Source organism: Camelus dromedarius, chromosome 8 (genome assembly GCF_036321535.1).
Source record: "Camelus dromedarius isolate mCamDro1 chromosome 8, mCamDro1.pat, whole genome shotgun sequence".
In the NCBI taxonomy this organism is placed as follows: domain Eukaryota; kingdom Metazoa; phylum Chordata; class Mammalia; order Artiodactyla; family Camelidae; genus Camelus; species Camelus dromedarius.
Genome location: NC_087443.1, coordinates 8,002,348 through 8,020,364, shown reverse-complemented (window position 1 = coordinate 8,020,364; position 18,017 = coordinate 8,002,348). Strand labels below are relative to the sequence as shown.

The window sequence follows — 18,017 nt, the reverse complement described above, 5'->3', positions numbered from 1 at the left end:
GGCAGAATGTTTTCAGATTTGTATACATTTTCAGCTACAACTATTCTTCCGCATTTAAGACACAATTTTCACTGCCGCTGGCAGAGTCCTGAGAATGAACCTGTATTTTACCCTTTTATCTTACTTACATCATGTTTTTCATAACCTTTCGTGGGTCATTTGTGCCTGAAGCTGTAAGTTTCAAAAAGAAAAAAAAAAAAAAACCCCACAGACACAATGCAGCTGAGCACTCTTTATGAATGTTTCTCTTTATGAGAAAATAAATGATTTCCAGGGGCAAGAAACACTGACCTATCACAGGTAGAATCAGGAGTCTGAAAGTTTACCTGCTAGATAAAGACATTGTTTTTTTCCACTAAGTTAGGTCCTGTTCTAAATGCAGAGTCTTTTCTAGAGAATATTGCAAATTGATGACACAGCAGCATGAATCATTATTATAAATCATTGTCTTATCTAAAATTTGCAAAATGCTTGTGGATATTTTAACCCATGAAGGAATTTTACGAGGTGTGATTGCTTTACTGAAGCTCAAAATACAGCAGAAAGTAAAAACTTCAGGGAAACCTTATCCAGATTCTGGTTTCCCCCAGGCATACCCCCCACTCCCGCCCCCTGACAAAATACAGAATGCACAAGGGCAGCTTTCAGGAGGGTCTTTCCTGGGCCCTCTCCGTGAGAGGCAAGGAGCAACTTTCATGCCAGGGTCTGCCCCGAGCTCCTGCATAACAGTAGCTAAAATGAGCCAGCTCTTCCTCACTCCTCACCTGCACCTGCCCGCCCCGCCCTTCCCAGTGCCGTGGGTCCCTCTCCCCCCTGGTAGATTTCCCCCCACCTATAACCACGCAGAAACGTTCCCTAGGTTTTCCGTTGGGCTCTGACACAACTATGTACCCACGTTACTCCTTCTCGTTTGCTACAAGGGGAACAGGCTTAACCTACTATTTTGTCTAACGAGTCTCCTTGCTCCTTCCTTAAAACCCTGCACTCCAACTTGCGGCTCATCCAGTCTACCTCAACCCAGTGCTCCTGCAGACCCCCTTCTCCAGTTCCCTGGCTCTGCATGACTTCCAGCCTCACTGCCTCCAACCTGAACGATAACCCTTCCAAGTGGACCGCACGCAGGCCACCTCCTCCTCTCCCCAACCCAGGCACCACCCCAGCAGACTCGTCTTCCTCAAGTTTTGTGCCATTCGTTCATGTTTTTAAAGCCACTCATGAGGCCTAAACCACTGACATGATAACACCAGGGGTGCATCTCAAAACTATCATGCCATAAAAGATGCCAGACATGAAAGTTCACATGCTACAATTCCGTGTGGCATTTTGGTAGAGTGACAGAAATCAGATCAGTGGTTTCCAGAGGCCCAGGGGAAAGGTCTGACTGCAGTGCTACACAAGAGAGCGTCTTCGGTGACGACAGAAATTCTCTATCTTGATGGTGGTGGCAGTTACAGAATTATATACATTTGTCGAGACGCATCAGAATGAACACCCTCCGAGGGTGAACTTTCCTGTATGTAAATTACACCTCAATGAACCTGCATTTAAGAAATTCCACGGTTCCCCACCATTCAGGGATAACACCCACATTCCAAAAGCCGGGCAAGCACAGCTCCAAGGTTTACACAGCAGCCTACCCCTCATCCTCTAGGGGTGCACTCCCTCTGCTCAGGACAGGGTGGCTTCCGATCCAGCCCAGACGTGATCTGCTCGGGGACACCTTCCCAATTCCCCTGAGCCACAGGAACCATCACCTCCTCCACACACGCATGGACTGGGAGTTGCTGTCGCAGCGCTATGAAGCCCAAGGTCCCATAACTGTTTTCACCTCTGACTCCTCCACTAGACTGTTATCTCTGAGACAGTGATTATTTAAGAGAGTGAGAGAGAGAGAGAGGGAGAGAGATGCTGGGGAGAGGAGGAAATGGTAGGAAACCTGTTCAATCCCTGTTTCTACGCACACACCTACTCTGTGTCGAGTCTGACTCAGAGCACGTGCCTAATGTTCACATATGAAATAAACAAAACATGCATTTGTCCTTTGCCCATGTCATTCCCATCGAATAGAAATAAAAACCAATCAATGACAGAGTCACCAGCAAGTAGTCAGTAGTCACTATATTCCTGGTACTGTACAAGCATTGTTTCATTCAAGCCTCACAAAAATCCCAAGTGATGGGACTTCATTCTCAGAGGGTAATTAGTGCTGAAAAAAAAATGAAGCAACACAGTGAACCCAATTAAACTGTAATTGAAATTTCAGAGTTAACAGGGTATGTGTGTGGAAGAAGGGGAGGAGTCATTAGTCAGGTTCCACCTTGAAAAATAAAATGAAAATAAGTCTATTTTATTATTTTTTATTTGCATAGATATACATTTTATTGAAGTATAGTCAGTTTACAATGTTGTGTCAATTTCTGGCGTACAGCACAGTGCTTCAGTCATACATGAACATACATCGTTCATGTTTTCATATTCTTTTTTACCGTAAGTTACTACAAGATATTGAATATAGTTCCGTGTGCTATACAATGTGAATTTGTTGTTTATCTATATTTTATCCTTTATTTAACATTTCTGTCATCATTGCAACCACGCACTAACTCTTAAAAGGGCAAAAACAGACAAGTATGGGAGGTTTCTTAGAATAAACTTTCCCCACAAAATGGGAGAATAGTGTGACACTCTCCCTGTTGGATTTGTGGAACATGATCACGAGGACCATTTTCCCAAATGCTAGTTGTAGGACTGAGGACATTCTGTTTGTCAGGTACACACACAGGAATCAGACAACCCACATCACGATGCTTTAGGTGTACACTATTAATCATCTGTACTTGATAGATAAGGAAACTGAGACACAGAGATGTTGAGTAATCTGTCCAAGGTCACACAGCTAAGGACCAGTGACTCTCAAGCAGTCTGACCCCTGAGCCCATGGTCCTAACTACTGTCTACATTGCTCAGTTTACAGCTTTTTATCAATTTTTCACAAGGGCTTTCTTTATCCTCTGGAAATCTGTCTGCTTTCAGGGGCCCAGTCTCCTCCTTTCTGATTTCCTAGGGGCTCACTACCAGCTGATCTAAGCAGAGGCACTACGGCAAGTGACGAAAGCAGGTGCTCCAGGGCCAGACTGCTTGATTTACACTCTGTGCTTAGCCTCTTTGCCTGTCAGGGGAACTCTGACAGTGCATACAGCGTAAGGTTGCAGGGAGGAGGAAATGAACCCATGTCAAGTGCTCAGAAGAGTGTCTGAAACACAGCAAGCACTTGGTAAGGATTACACACACATAACACATCCACATCCACACCCTTTATCAAGGGTTTGAAAGTGTCTTTAGCAAATCTTCAGAATCACTTTCACGGATGGCAGGAAATCCTATCACTCTGCAGGGCTTGAAATTTCACTTTGCAATGGATTCACATTCATACCATCAATTTAGACGGTCAGAAAAATCAAAGAGTTAATGCAGCTGGAAAGAACCAGCGCTGGGCCGAAACATGAAGAGACATCTGAGCAGGGACTTAGACAAGTCACCAACACTGACAAGTACTGCTGTGTGGTACTGTTTCCTCCCCCAAGCAATCTTCTAATTATAAGGTTTGTAAAGCAAGGGCCTCCTGTTTTCTATGCCCCAATATCACCTAACACAACACCTGCTACCTCAAGTGTTCAGTGGAATAGTTCTTGACAATTATCACCAGTCCTAATAAGAATATTGTCTACCATTTACTAATCCTCTTCTATGTATACTTGTTTCCATCCATTGAATATCTCATTGGATCCTCATATCATTCATTTTTAAAATTTTTGGGGAGGGAGGTAATTAAGTTTTTATTTATTTAATTATAATTTTTTTTAAAAATGGCAGGACCAGGGATTGAACCCAGGACCTTGTGTATGCTGAGCACACACTCTACTACTGAGCTATACCCTCCTCCCACCTCATACTATTCTATGAAGTACAAATTACAACCTCCAGTTAACAGTTTAGAAATGTTATCTGGTTTTTGAAGTGAAAAAAAAGTGAATGAAAGGCCACAAATGGCAAAATACCCTTCTTTCTTAGGGGTGACCTGTGTTCCATTACATATACATATGCTGCATCTCCATTATCTATTCAACTTTTGATGTGCGCTTAGGATGCTTCCTTATCTTGGCAATCATAAATAATGTTGCTGTTAACAGCAGGATGTATGTATCTTTCTGAATTAATTCTTATTTTGTGGTTGGCTTTATTCCTTCGATAACTATCTAAGTTAAAAAGCTAAATCTCTCAACGTCCTTAGAAACAATGAACAGTACATATATGTAAATTTAAAAATATATGTGCAGTAAAAAAAAAAAAAAAGATCTATCAAGCCAAGAAAGACATAGAAGAAACTTAAAAGACATGTTACTAAATGAAAGAAGCCAGTCTGAAAAGGCTACGAACTGTATGATTCCAACCAAATGACATTTGGGAAAAGGCACAGCTACAGAAACAATAAAGAAGACCGTGGTTTCCACGGGTTTGGGGAGAGGGAGGGAGGGGAGGGATGAACAGATGGAGCACAAGGGATTTTTAGGGCAATGAAATTACTCTGTGTGATACTATAGTGGCTACATGTCATTATGCATTTGTCAAAACCCACAGAATGTACAACATCAAGAGTGAGCCCTAATGTAAACTGTGGACTTTGGTTGATAATAATGTGCGCATGTTGGTTCATCGATTGTACCAAATATGCCCCACTGATGAGGGATGTTGACAGTAGGGGAGTATGTGTGTGTGGGTGGGAAGGGCTATGTGGGAACTCTGTATTGTCTGCTCAGTTCTGCTGTGAACCTGAAACTGCTCTAAAAGAATAAAGTTTATTAAAGAAAAAAACAAAAAGGAAATGTTATCCAGATCATACGGCTACAATTCAGGACGGTTTTCAGATCCCATCCGCAGGACTGTCTTTCCAGCCTTCTGTGCTACTGATCAAGCTACCAGTTATAAAAAGGGGGCAGAACAATCAGAAATTTCATTTTTTAATTTCTGAATTTTCCTTCCTTGCATGTCAGCTTAAGGTATATTTATCTCTCAGTCTTTATTCCTCATGAATATCAAGAAAAATAAATCTCTAATCCTTTAAAACTCTATATACTAAAACCACAGAAACAAACAAACAAAAAAGATACAGATAGATTAATTAGCTATTTCATGAGCTGGATTATGTTGTTTCCCCTTTTAATACTAATTTCACTTTAAAACAATGACATTCTTACCACCAAAAAAAGACTTCAAATTAATAATCAAGATGGCTTGCAGTTCCCTAAAACTTTGTTTTCCAGGACACTTTGACAAACATTATCTCCTCATTCTGTTAAACGACCAAATAGGAAGGTATGAGGAAGCAATGATTGTTAAAATAGGCATTAAAACCATTCCACGTCCCTAGACCCTCAATGAGTCCTGGCAGCCCTTGAGAAGCAAAAACCTGAGAGAGGCAGCTCAAAAGTAAATAAAGACAGAACTAGAAGTGAGAATTAAAACCTAAATATTTAAAATTAATTGCATTTCTGAAGCAATGCCAGAGCAGAAAGTACTATTAGCAGCCTTTGCATGGATGGCTTGAGAACACTCCCCTCACCTGGAGTCCAAAGTTTCCAGGAGCCAAGTGCCTCCCTGCTTTGAACTAACAGAAGACAAGTTAAAATAACACTCTGAACGTCAAACGTTTAGAGTCCCATGAAAGGCCCATTGTTTTGGATTCTGTTTCAGAGGTGTTCAGCAGAATTCCTCAAATTCCTTATCTTTTGGGCAAAGTGACCGAAACCAAAAATAGCCGGTGTCCCGCCAGGTAACGTGACCATGCCCGGGCACCTGGCCAGGTTTCAGCCCAGGGCACGAGCTGGCCCTTCTGCTCCCCGCCCCTCCCCAGGAAGGGGGCCCCCAGGAACAACAATGCACAAACCTGGCACATCAACCTGGGGCCACAGAAATAGTAAATGCTCCCCTTTTGTGTGACTTTGGTGACGAGTTTTGACCCTGTGAGCTTCGTCCTATAATGATCAGCCTTTACGCCCTGGGGCTTTGTCAACTTATTCAACCACAAGGCACTCGGTTTTTCCAGCTCCTTTGAAGTCTCGCGTTGGTATTTTCTGAATTATAGTATACAACATCTATTTTTTTTTTTTTAAGCAATCACAATGTATCCATTCTATTTCCTCAACACTTATGGGAGTGCTGTGTCCAAATTCCATTTGAGTTGAACAGGTTCATTTCAATTAATCTTTAACTAAGAATATATTACCCCCCAAAAAAAGTCGTAAGAAAGAAGTCAGTTGAGACCAGCAACAATGTGAAAGAATATATTAACAAAATACCACTTTTCTCAGTGGAACATGGTCAGGTTACACTGAATTTCAGCTCTGAATACAATCCACCTGTAATTCCAATTTATTCACAGGGAATAAATGATAACTTCCTAAATGCACTGAATAGCACTGAATTTGCTCGCATTCCTTCCCCTCTGTTTCCACACACACACACACACACACACACACGCTCCTCATTCACTCACCAGTCAACGGAAACCTTCACCCTGGCCTTCAAGTGCCTTCTCCATCTCCTTCTCAGTGATCTTCTCAGCTCTTTTTGCACTCTCCAAAACGAACCCCATACTCTAACAATTCAGCGTATTAAAAGCTGCTTCTAAAAAACACGACTCTGCATCAGTGTCTCCATACTCCTTGCACCTGCTGTGTGGACTGCTTGCTCCTTCCACCCGCCACCAAACCACACCTGGCCTCCACTTCCCACGGAAGCAGCAGGGCCTCAGCCCTGGATCCTCTTGGCAGCGTTAACTATGAGACTGCCTTCAAGTCCAGTAGCCTCTGGGATCTGAATTTCTCCTTCTGGTAAAAAAATGAACAACTATGCCACTGTCTCCCTGCTCCAATGTTACATGCGTCTGTAAATACCGGCTCCCCTTGGCCCTTCCCTCATAACCCCAGCTCAAGTTCTCCGCATCGGGAATGCACTTAAGTTGGGCCACTCCCATTACACACCAACGCTGCGTTATCTTACTTGCTGGTCTCATCTCTCTAATTAAATTAGAAGCAACTGGAGAATAGAATTTGCATGTAATTATATTGTTTATTTTTACTGCACAGAAATGAGTATTTTTATTTGTTCAATAAACAGGCAAATGAGTGAGTGAGGCAATATTGTAAGGGGAAGAATGAGCACGAAGAAGATGAATAATTTTATGCCTTTTCATGTGAAGCCAGTTGCTGATTATGGAAAACCAACTCACCTCTGCCCTCCCAAAACAGTGCTAGGAAATTCAGACTCTCTTAGAAATAATGATAACAGAGCAGTTATTCGGATACTGATCCACGAGCAGCATCAGACAGAGGTGATCATTCTTCCCTGAATCTCCTTCCTCACTGGCCCCCAGAGCATCCCAGCACTGCCCCGCTTTCCGTCCTTTTCTAGCTGCTCCTTTTCCTGGTTCCTCCCTGGCCTCTCTGGCCCCGAATCACTGGTGACCTCCTGGACTCAATCCTTGGACCTCTGGTCTTTTCTGTCAATACTCAGTCCCAGATAATCTCAGTCAATCTCAGGGCTCTAAGTGCCATGGACACGCTGCCACCTCCCAAGGGATCACCTTCACCCTGGTTCTGTGTCTGTTCTCCAAACTGCAGCCCGTGCAATCTGCTAAAACATGAGGCAGAGCCTGGTCCTCAGTTCAAAACTCTCCAGTGACCAATGAGACAGACCCCTTTCCCTCCTGCCTCCTGACTCCCCTCCATCCTCTCCTGTCTGTCGCATGGGCCTCCCGTTTTGGGGAGCACTTTCTGTCCCCTCTACAAGAGTATGCTTTCCCAGGTGACCCACGTTCCTACTTCTCGGGTTCGGCTTCCTTTTCTGGGAGGCCATCTGTAGCCACACACTCTTGAGTCTTCAACTGCTCACCCCAACACGTCCACCATCCTTTGCAACTTACAGTTTTTCCATCGAGCACTTCCCACTCCCCAACGTACTGTATCTTTCATCATTTACTGTTTAATGTCCACGCTGCTCAGTGGAGTGTAAATTCCACCAGGGGAGGAATTTGCTTCTGCTTTGCTCACAGCTGAATACTCGGAGCCTGGAGAGTTCCCAGCACATAGTACACAGTCACTAAATAACTCGTCTGAATGAAGGAGGCGGTTTACTGCACAAGAAGAGAGACTTCTGCCAAGGCAAGAGAGACGCGGTCAGCTAAAAGAGAACTTCACACTGCTCTTAGCACCAAAGGCAAAGGCCACAGTGCACTCCTTTTCCCAGACACACACAATACTCAGTTTTAATGAGAAAACTCCTTACATTTCATTGTGAAAGCCTAGCTCTGTATTTCCGTCACCTTTGTATTTTAAGTGTGTTGTCAAGATACCCCAACATTCCACATGAACACATTAGTAAACAAAAAGTAATGGAGTTGCTGTTCTTTGATTCAACATGTGCAAGAAAACCTGGAACAAAATAACTCCTTAAAGACACATTAAGCTAATAGTAAGTCACACATCCTACAGGCAATCAAGAGACTTCCCCAGATAGCATGTGATTCACTCTGTTTCAAATAGCTTAAAAACCATCCAAGCAATGAAGTCTGGCAGTGAAACAGTTACAACAGCAACACAGTACGAGCCATGCCTTCTCCTTGACCCTCAACTTATCAACCTCAGTTACAAGCAGACCTGCCAAAGAGATGGCAGGGTTCCTGCCAGGAACAAAGCTCCGAACTGTTTCCTTGTGCCGCTGGCTGGCTGGCTGGCTGGCCTGGATCAAGCAAGTCCGCTGAATTAAGCACACCCTCACCCCCAACCATGATGAATAAATACATGATAACATGGCGCTGTACTTTGCAGAATGACTAGTAATAATGTTCTTGGCTTGTAAAGAATTGTAGAAAACTTGCAGGTATCAATGGGTTCACACACACACAAGTTAGGAAATATTTAAAGTGCTCAGACTGTTTCCAAACAATGTATTAAAATGAGAGTCACCAGCTTATGTTTAGATTGTATCTTACAGTTTATTAAACACTTTGACATACAGCAGGAGTCAGCAAACTACATCCTACAGGCCAAAGCAGAGAGCTGACTAGTTGCAACAGAGATTACATGGCCTGCAAAGCCAAATATTTATCTGGACCTACTGGGAAAAGTGTGCTGACCCCAGGGGTACACTACCTCACTGACCCTCACATCCCCCTATTCAGAAACTCGGGACTCATGAGCCCACAGCTGGCAAGTAGTGAGCAGAGCTCAAATCTTACACATCACAACAGCACCAACTGTCCCCTAGTGTCAGTGGGACAAATGCTCAGATAATTTTTTCCCCAGAGACACAAGCCCAGAGTAAGCCACCCCAGCCCTCAGCTAGTGCCTCTATGACCAACCATCCAAACTCATCAGACAGTTAACTGGATTTGGGATACAGTCTGTGGCCAGGGAAGAACTTACATACCAACCCAGCTGACCATAAGGAGGAACCGCCTAATCTGGTCCCTTGGACAGCAGTTTGCAAACTTGGCTCTGCATCTCAATCACCCAGAGGCTTTTTACGGTTATTTATTTTTTATTTAATTACTGACACATTTTATTGTACTTGCATCTAAAGATTCAAGTATTACCTTGGCATTAGGGTCCCTGAGTAACTTTTTATTGACTTTTGAGACCCTGGGTAACTTCGCATGGAATTTTTTTAAACACATTTCTTATGGTATAATTCCTGTACAGTAAACTACACGTATTTCAGATGTACAATTTGATGAATTTTGATAGATGTATATACACCAATGAAACCACCACCCATCTGGAAGCTTTTTTTAAAAAATATATTGCTGCATCCAAAGCTCAGCTGGATTGATGGATAGATAGAATTAGATTTGCATTAAAGCAACTTAGTAAAACATTAATGGTAGAATCTAGGTGAAAATACACACGTTCATTTAAAATTCCTTCAACTCACTATATTCCAAGATTTTTAAAATATAATGTTAAAAAATAAATTCATTGTTTGTTCCCACACTAAGGCAACCAAATCAGAATATCCAAAAGTGAGACAGAGAATTTTATTTTTAGAAGTTCATGGGGAGCTTCTGATGCTCTATTAGGTGTGGGGACTACTGCTCCACAGTGTCTATCTCTGTCAACAGAACCGGTCATCTAGCCTAGGGGTTCTCAAAGTAGGGTCCAGGGACCCTGAGCAGCCCTAAGGTGGCAACAGATTAAATGCAGGTACAGATAGGAACGTTCACCGGTCTTCTGTTAAGTCATCAAAGTGAGCTTCAAAAATGTAAATTTGTTCTGGACAATAAGGGTTTCCCACCCCTCGTATCCCCCCTTAAAAATGCTACGTTAACTTGCAATGGGTTTATTGTTATTTTTATACTAAATATCTTTAGATTTATCATTCTAAATTTCTAATATGGTAAGTATCAATAGCTATAACCCACGTAAACGAAAGCTCTTTGGGGTTCGGATAGCAAGCAACTGAGAACTGCTCATCCAGGCCCCGTATGAAGAAGCCAGAAGCCCAAGGTCTGGGATTGGAGGCCCTGGATCCAGTCCTCTGATGAGAAGGGTGATCTTGATCAAGTCAATGAATCCTTGGCTTCAGTTTTTTCTTCTGTAAAATGGGCGTAATTAAACAAAAGGTTGCTGTGAGGAATAAAACGAGGATAAAGTTGTAAATGTTAGCTATTGTTCCTATTATGACAGGTATTTATGTAAAGCACTTAAGATAAAGCGACAGTGGAAGAAGAGGAAGTTTTAAAAAATAACCAAACTCATAGCGATTAGGAGTCAGTTGTACAATTTCTGCTTCAGGCTCCAAATAAAACCAGCACAGTTCCCCCAGCCTCCCCAGGAACCCTTCCTATGCCCCCTAACAGTCCTTCATTAAGGTGTTTCCACCTCTGGGGAGCCCCTCAAGTTCCACAGAAGGTTTGGGGACAGTCACACTGAAATCTGGAGTTAAAATCATCAGCCTGACATAGCCATTCAATCTGGTCATTATCTTCTAACTGCAGTGAGTTAGAGCGAGAAGGTGCCCTAAGTGAGTGCATGAAACAAACAGTGATTATAAAAACAAGGCTCTGGTTGAAAACGATAAATAATTCACACCAAACCGAGGTCTAAGTATTTTATTTTTTATGACGGCCCTACTGATAGTCTATGATATTATACTCATAAAGCAAATTATCCCCAGTGTACACATTTGTCTTTGTATAACAGCACACCAGAGCACTTTCCTCCTCAAAGCCGCCAACGGCTGGCTTCTGCCGTTAGACAGTCCACACCTCTTAGCATGGCATTCAAGGCCATGCCAACTGCCTGGCCACCTGCTAAACACCTGTCTCCTTCCCTCCAAAGAAGCCCCCGTCTACCTTCCATTCTAGCCATACCTGACTACTCCATCTGCTTCCATGCCAGTGTTTACCCAACTGCCTGTGAAGGGTTAAAAAAAAAAGAAGAAACATTGAACAGATTTTCTCTACAGGGCTCCAGTCCATCGCCAAGAGAGGAATTCAGCAGACAGTATCAGAAATTAAGACATCCAGGCTCAGTGAGGTCATGTAACTTGCCCAAGGTCACACTGCTTGTCGATGGACACCAACATTCAAACCCAGGCCTGACTTCTAAGCCAGTGCTCCTGCCAGCACTGCTCCATTCTCAAAAAGCCAACGCTCACAGGCTCGTGTGGGCAAGCAGGGCTTACAGACGTCTTCCGAAACGATGGAGGAGATTTCCCTCTCCTCTTTCCTTTCCCGTACGTGATTCACCTGACGATGACCTCAAACACAATCAGACATGGATAGTGAGAAGCGACCTTGGTCCAGCACTAAATAACTGCCCCTCTGTACAGCTACAAGAGCTGAGAAGTGGGCTATTTATTTTTAACTCACAAGCATGAATACAGTAGGAGAGGATGGGGTGACTCTCTGTGATGGCTGTTCTTCTAAAACTGTATCTTTAGCTGACTTTATTTCGGAAGCAGAGTAGCTCTGTGTCACCTCTGGGCTCTTTGGACTGACCTTGGACTAGGAAGAGGCCACGGCATGAAGCTACATGTCTCGAGTAAAGACTAGACCAGAGGAGGGAGAAGACACATGTCTTCTAACTGATAATAGCGAATTAATAGTTCCACCAAATCACTCTCATGAGCTTTTTAAGCACCTTATTTGGAGATCAAATTTGCTATAATTTTCTCAAATAGCTTCTTTATTAACACTGTCCTAATGAAAAAAGCTTTGAAAAAATTTAGATTTCTTTTGTAGTTTGTTTTAGTAAGAGCTCTAAGTTGAATTTCGTAATAAATATAACTATGTCTATTTATAGGCTGCAGATGTCCTTGTAGATACTAACATAGATAATAATTATTCTCAGAAGGCAAAAGAAAAAAATCAGGATAAAAAGATGCTTAATCATTGAAACAACAAGTACAAAAATAAACAGCTACTAGAGTCAGTGGCTTAGTTTTGCACAAAACATTTATTTTCTGCTTTAAAAAAAAAGAAGGAAAAAAAAAAGAAAAAAGAAGGAAAGAAAAGAAAAAAAAGAAAGAAAAAGGTATAACGCAGTAAGCACCATTATTTAAAACAGGAACCATAAATCATGCTGCACAATCTTCCTTCAATCCTGAACTATGCCAGAGAAAACAAAACACTTAAGACCAAATTCAAATAATTCAAACCATCCTCAGCCATTTGCACTTCGTGCTGTTTTATTTTCACTCCTCCCTGGTAATTTCCCTGAAAACCGCTTCCACTGTGACCCTCCTCAGTCAAGCCAGTGCCCTCCCTGCCCGGGACAACCTCCACAGCCTTCACTCAGGCCAAGTGTCAGTCCTTTCTCCAGAACGACCAGAGTAATTTTGAAAGCGGGGAAATCAGATCACACCCCTCCTCCGCACAAAATGCCCTAAGCCTTTGCCCCTCAGCGGCGCTGGGAGTGGAACCCCACGTGGACCACAGCCTGCAAGCCCCCGCACGCCCACCTCTGTTCCTCTCTGCCTCCGCCTTCCGGCCTGGCCTGCGCCCCAGTCTTCCCACAAGCCAGGCTCATTTCGGCTTCATCTTCTCTCAGCCTGGATCATTCCTCTGCCTCCCGGTCCCTGTGCACTTCCTCAGAGTATCTTCCCTTGCCCTTCCCACTCTTAGCACCCACATCCTCCACCCCTGCAGTCTCCACCCCTCACCACGCTTCATCTTCTTACCAACACTTACTCATATTTGCATGACTGTCATCCTTCCTATTAGACTAAGCCCAATGCTGGTGGGGACACTGTTTGCCATCTGATTGCCTGGTACAGGGTGGGCACTCGAAACGTGCTGAATCAGTGAGTTCCAGCTCCTAATGAGTTTTCCCTTCTCTGCATGCATACAAAACTGGCTATCTTCACAGTAACCCAAAGTTGCCCTGCCTTGCTCTCTGGTTGTGGTACAGAGATTTAGCAAAGTGTCATTTCTTTACTTTGCATCCACGAGTGACAGGGTCTAGCATATCTTAACAACATAAATGATGCTTGAAACTCGCTAATTTTGTTCAACTTTCCAGTGCTACCTGTTAGAAAAGGGACAAAGTCGTTTGTACCATCACACCATCAGCTTTTATTTCAACATAATGATTGTCTCAAAATGATACGATAAGACTTTAAAAAAAAAAGAGATCAATGAGAAAAGAGGAAAATATATCAAGCCATATCTTACTTTGATAAGTTTAAACGTTCGTTTGAAACAATAATTTCTACTAGCTCAGTTCCAAGCAGCGATATACTGGCTCTTTGTTCCAAGAGTAGGCTAAAGAATGAAACTGAAATTCAATATTGATTTCTAAAACCTTGTTTACATTATTGTTAACTCACTACCACCATTAGCAAACAACCAATAAAGTCAAACAAAACATACTGTAACAGAGTCCCTGCTGTATTCGAAAGTCTGAACAAGAAGTTACGGCTTCACATAGCAAAAGAGCATTCCAAGGTATCTGCATTTACTGACTGAATAACACCAGAGAGTCAAGATAAGGCAATGTGCCAGACGCTGGGATCTGCATCGTTTGTGCCTTATTCAAAATGCTTATGCAGATAAATTTTTTAAAAAACTATAAAATTGGTCACATTCTAACAAATGTTTGGCGAGGCTAGTGACCTTGCCAATTAAGCCTTTTTAAAAGTGCGATAATTCAAGTGCAAAGGCAACCCTGCCACGTAATTACAGAAATTAAAATGCTCTAGAAAGTTTGGCAGTTTATTCTGAGGGTGAAAAGTCTTTCAAAAACTAAGTTGCAGCATGTAATCACCTTCAAATGACATAATATCTGCCACAGACACGGAAGGCTACTTGTTCCACTGTACAAGTTTTTCTGGCGTCAATGAAAACTAGCTAGCCACATTATCATTCCAAGGTCACGTTACTTCTTTTTACTATTTAAGAGTATTAGTTCTTTAAAGGTTTTAAATTTATATATTGGAAAATGGGTTAACCTTCCCTTCTATGTTTTTACAAACAGTACAAATGTGCTCTACTTTATGGACAGGTCATACGGACCTCAAGCGTTATTATAACCCAACAAAGCGGCCTAAGCATAGTGCAAAAGTAATAGTTACAAGCCCTTTAATTTTTTCGGTCTGAGGACCAGTCTATCTCAATCATTTGCCTGTGTCAGAGGTTTGATTTCTTGCAACTGAGTAAGTTTGTAGGATGCTAGGTTCCATGTGTATCACTGAACTGCAGCAAATGTCAAGAGTCAGAGCAAGCAAGATGCTCCTGCCGTCCTTAAAACACCTTCTGCAGAAAGTTCCTGGCAGACAAAGGCTCCCAGGGTTTCACTGGGGAGAAGGCTTACCAGACACATGGAAAGAAAACACAGGCCTTGTTCTATGACAGCAGGTTAAACATTTCTTTCAATAAGAGCCAATTTTAGGAAATAAGCTTGAATTGGTAGCAAAAACTGTGTCAGGTTGGAAGCATTTACAAAAATAGGTATGTTTAAAATTGTGCCATATCTTTATTGTAACACAGTCTAAAAGTAAATAATTCTAGAGTCCTTCATGTGGCCTCTGCCAGAACTCTAAGGACACATACCACGAGCACCACTTTTCTACGCCATATTTTGTTAGAATTTCCTCCTGTCACTCAAGCAGCTAGGATCTAAATTATAAGACATGGGGGCAAATGAAAGTCAAAAAATAAAACCTAAAAGAAATATTCAGTGCTTACATGTAGTCACCAACACATCAATTATTTATAATTCACGTAATGAATGTGCTACCTTAGTCATTTTCAAGCAAATTTCAGTGCTGAAGGATTCTGAATAGGAAAAAAAAACTACATAAATCTGTATGACCAATATATCATTTCTTCTTGTCACTCTTCTGTTTGCAGACTTGGAGGAGGACGTTTCCATTTGAGTTAGCTCCTGTCCTAGCAGGTTTTACAAGATTGGAAGACATGCAGCTGTGGTGGGCCAATGCCAGTTTGGGCTGCATCCTTTAAGTGCTCATGAGATTTCATCTCATTCTAAGAATATGAAGTGATCTTCAATACTGAAGAACAAACCTTAAACAACAATTCTATGAGCTCTTTTATACAATGAAATTTAATAGGATTTGTGCCTAGTTCATTCATCAGTTCTCGACTGACATTTGGAAAATGCACCCTGATTTATAAACAAAGTAAACAATGACATAGGCCAGGTCTTCAGAATTCCAAGTACTTGCACAAGGACAATGAACTTGCTCTTAAATCAACCTAAATGTGCACAATGGAGCAAAATGGTGTTACTGGTCTGGCAACCAACACTCAAGCCACTGAACCAATAATGAAATTATACTTCATGGACAGAGATGTCTGAATGAAAACTCGTAAATATGAAAGGACATGAAGACATATTTAAAGTAGAAGAGCGACCTCAGTATGGTGCTTGCAGAACTAAAGGGCGGTTTGATGACGGCCACTAGGCAAGATGAGGGGCCATGGATTCCTCATAATCTGAGTAAGGCCTCAGTTTGCAAAATTCTGTCCAAATGAACCAGTTACTGTACCTAAACGCCCAACGGCACCTTGAGGTTTCCAGAAGGTCCATGTATTTTCCAACTGTGTAGTCTGCAAGCAAGCCTGCTGTGCATTTTTTAAAAAAGCACCTAAAAGCAACAAGTCAAGGTAAAGTGTGCCACCTGCCCCAAGGCAAGTAACCAAGGTCTAGTGGACCTCTGAGCCCTGGGAGGTCTCCTGCCCCAAAGCAAATAACCAAGGTCTACTGGACCTCTGAGCTCTGGGAGGTTTGTCGGCGTCGGGAGGCTGATCCCTGCCTCCTTCCCCCTGGCACCTAGCCTCGTGGAGTCCGCTCAGGGGCGGCACGGAGGTGGGCTAGGCGGGGCACAGCTGCATCCACCCTCCCCTCTCCACTCCCCCACCCCGACCCCACTTACTGTTGCTGGACTTGAGGTCCCGGTGCAGGATGGGCACGACGGCCTCCTCGTGCAGGTACAGCATGCCCCGCGCGATCTGCACGGCCCAGTTGACCAGCACGTGCGGGGGGATGCGGCGCGCGCGGCGCGGGCCGGGCGCGCGGGGGTCCGGGGCGGCGTTGGCGGCGGCCAGCGCCCGGTTGAGCGCTCCGCCGCGGGCGAACTCGAGCACCAGGCAGAGGTGGGGCTGCCGCAGGCACACGCCGCGCAGCTCGATGATGTTGGGGTGCCGCAGCATGGCGAAGAGCCTCGCCTCCCGCAGCACGCTCTCGGCCGCCGCCGCCGCGTCCTGCTCCGGGTCCCGGCGCGCCGCCTTCACCGCCACCTCCTGGCCCTGCCAGGTGGCGCGGTACACTTGCCCGAAGCCACCCGCGCCGATGAGCTCCTTGAGTTCCAGTCCCTCGAAGTCGACGTGCACGGGCGAGCCGGGCCGCGGCGGCGGCGGCCGGGCGGGTGGCGGCGCGGGGCAGGCGGCCGGGCGGCACGGCGCCACGTAGTTGGCGGGGAAGATGCCCAGGCGCCGCTGCACCTGGCCAGCCCACCAGCCCTCGTCGCCCGACACGGCGGCGTCCTGGGACAACACCTCCACCAGCTGGCCGCGTCGTAGGCTCAGCTCGTCCTCGCCGCGCGCCTCGTAGTCGTACAGCGCGGCCCACAGCCCGGCTCCCGCCGAGGCGGAGGCCGAGCCCCCGGAGGAGGCGGACGACGACGACCCGGAGCCGGCGGGGGCGCCCCGGGCCGGGGACCCCGGCCTGTCAACCGCGCCCTCGGCGCCCGGCAAGGCCATGCGGGGCGGCGGGCTCAGCCTCCGGGGCGGCCGGCGGTGCGCATCGTCCGGCGGGGTAGCCACCCGCGCCCCGGGAGGCAGGGAGAAGTCGGGGCTCGGGGACGGCAGGTGTTCACAGGCCCACTACCCGGAGGCGCCAGCCTCAACCCCCGTTCCTCCTCGGCCGCCTCTGCTGCTTCAGCGGTCGCCGCGGCCGCCGGCGCTGTCGCTCCATGGTGGCGCGCTGGGCCTGCGGCCGGCCTGCCGCACGCTCGGCCTAGCCGCCGCCCGGGACCGCCCCGCCTCGGGACCGCCCCGCCCCCGGGACAGCCCACCCCCTGCACAGGGACCGCCCCCAGCGCTCCGGGCCCAGGGCTGCCCCGGCGGCTGGCGCTCCCCGGCTTCCGCGCGCCGCGCCCTTGCGGCCGCGGAGGCGGAGTCAGCCAAGGGCTGCGAGAGGTTTTCGGGAAAGTTTAAATTAAGCCCAAGGTCAGGCTCGGAGAGTCTGGTATTCTCCACGCTTCTCTAAAACGCGGTGGCAGCGCATGAAGAGGATCTGGTGCCACGGCGTGACGCGGAAGCAGGTAGCCGCGGTGGAGAGTCCGTGCGTCTCCAGAACAGGTCGCCAGACAAGCCGAGCGGTTCCAGACCCGCTCACTAGGCGGCGCGCGCTTGAAGCCCTCCTGCAGCCCAGACCTAACAGGTGACCGAGCACCGGGCGGTCCGTAGAGGCCCGGAAGCCCGACCTTCGTGACAA

At 45.4% G+C, this 18,017-nt stretch overlaps 1 protein-coding gene across 2 annotated transcripts in view; it reads right to left on the bottom strand.

Annotated features, from left to right (window-relative positions):
- Positions 1-17,536, bottom strand: part of MAP3K21 (mitogen-activated protein kinase kinase kinase 21) — a 59,788-nt gene extending 42,252 nt beyond the window's left edge. For both annotated transcript variants that reach the window (XM_064487879.1, XM_064487881.1), the window contains exon 1: positions 16,456-17,536. In XM_064487879.1, the coding sequence (XP_064343949.1) occupies positions 16,456-17,281 (826 nt within the window). In that variant the 5' untranslated portion in view covers positions 17,282-17,536. The remainder of the gene's footprint in view (positions 1-16,455) is intronic.
- Positions 17,537-18,017: the final 481 nt, after the last annotated feature.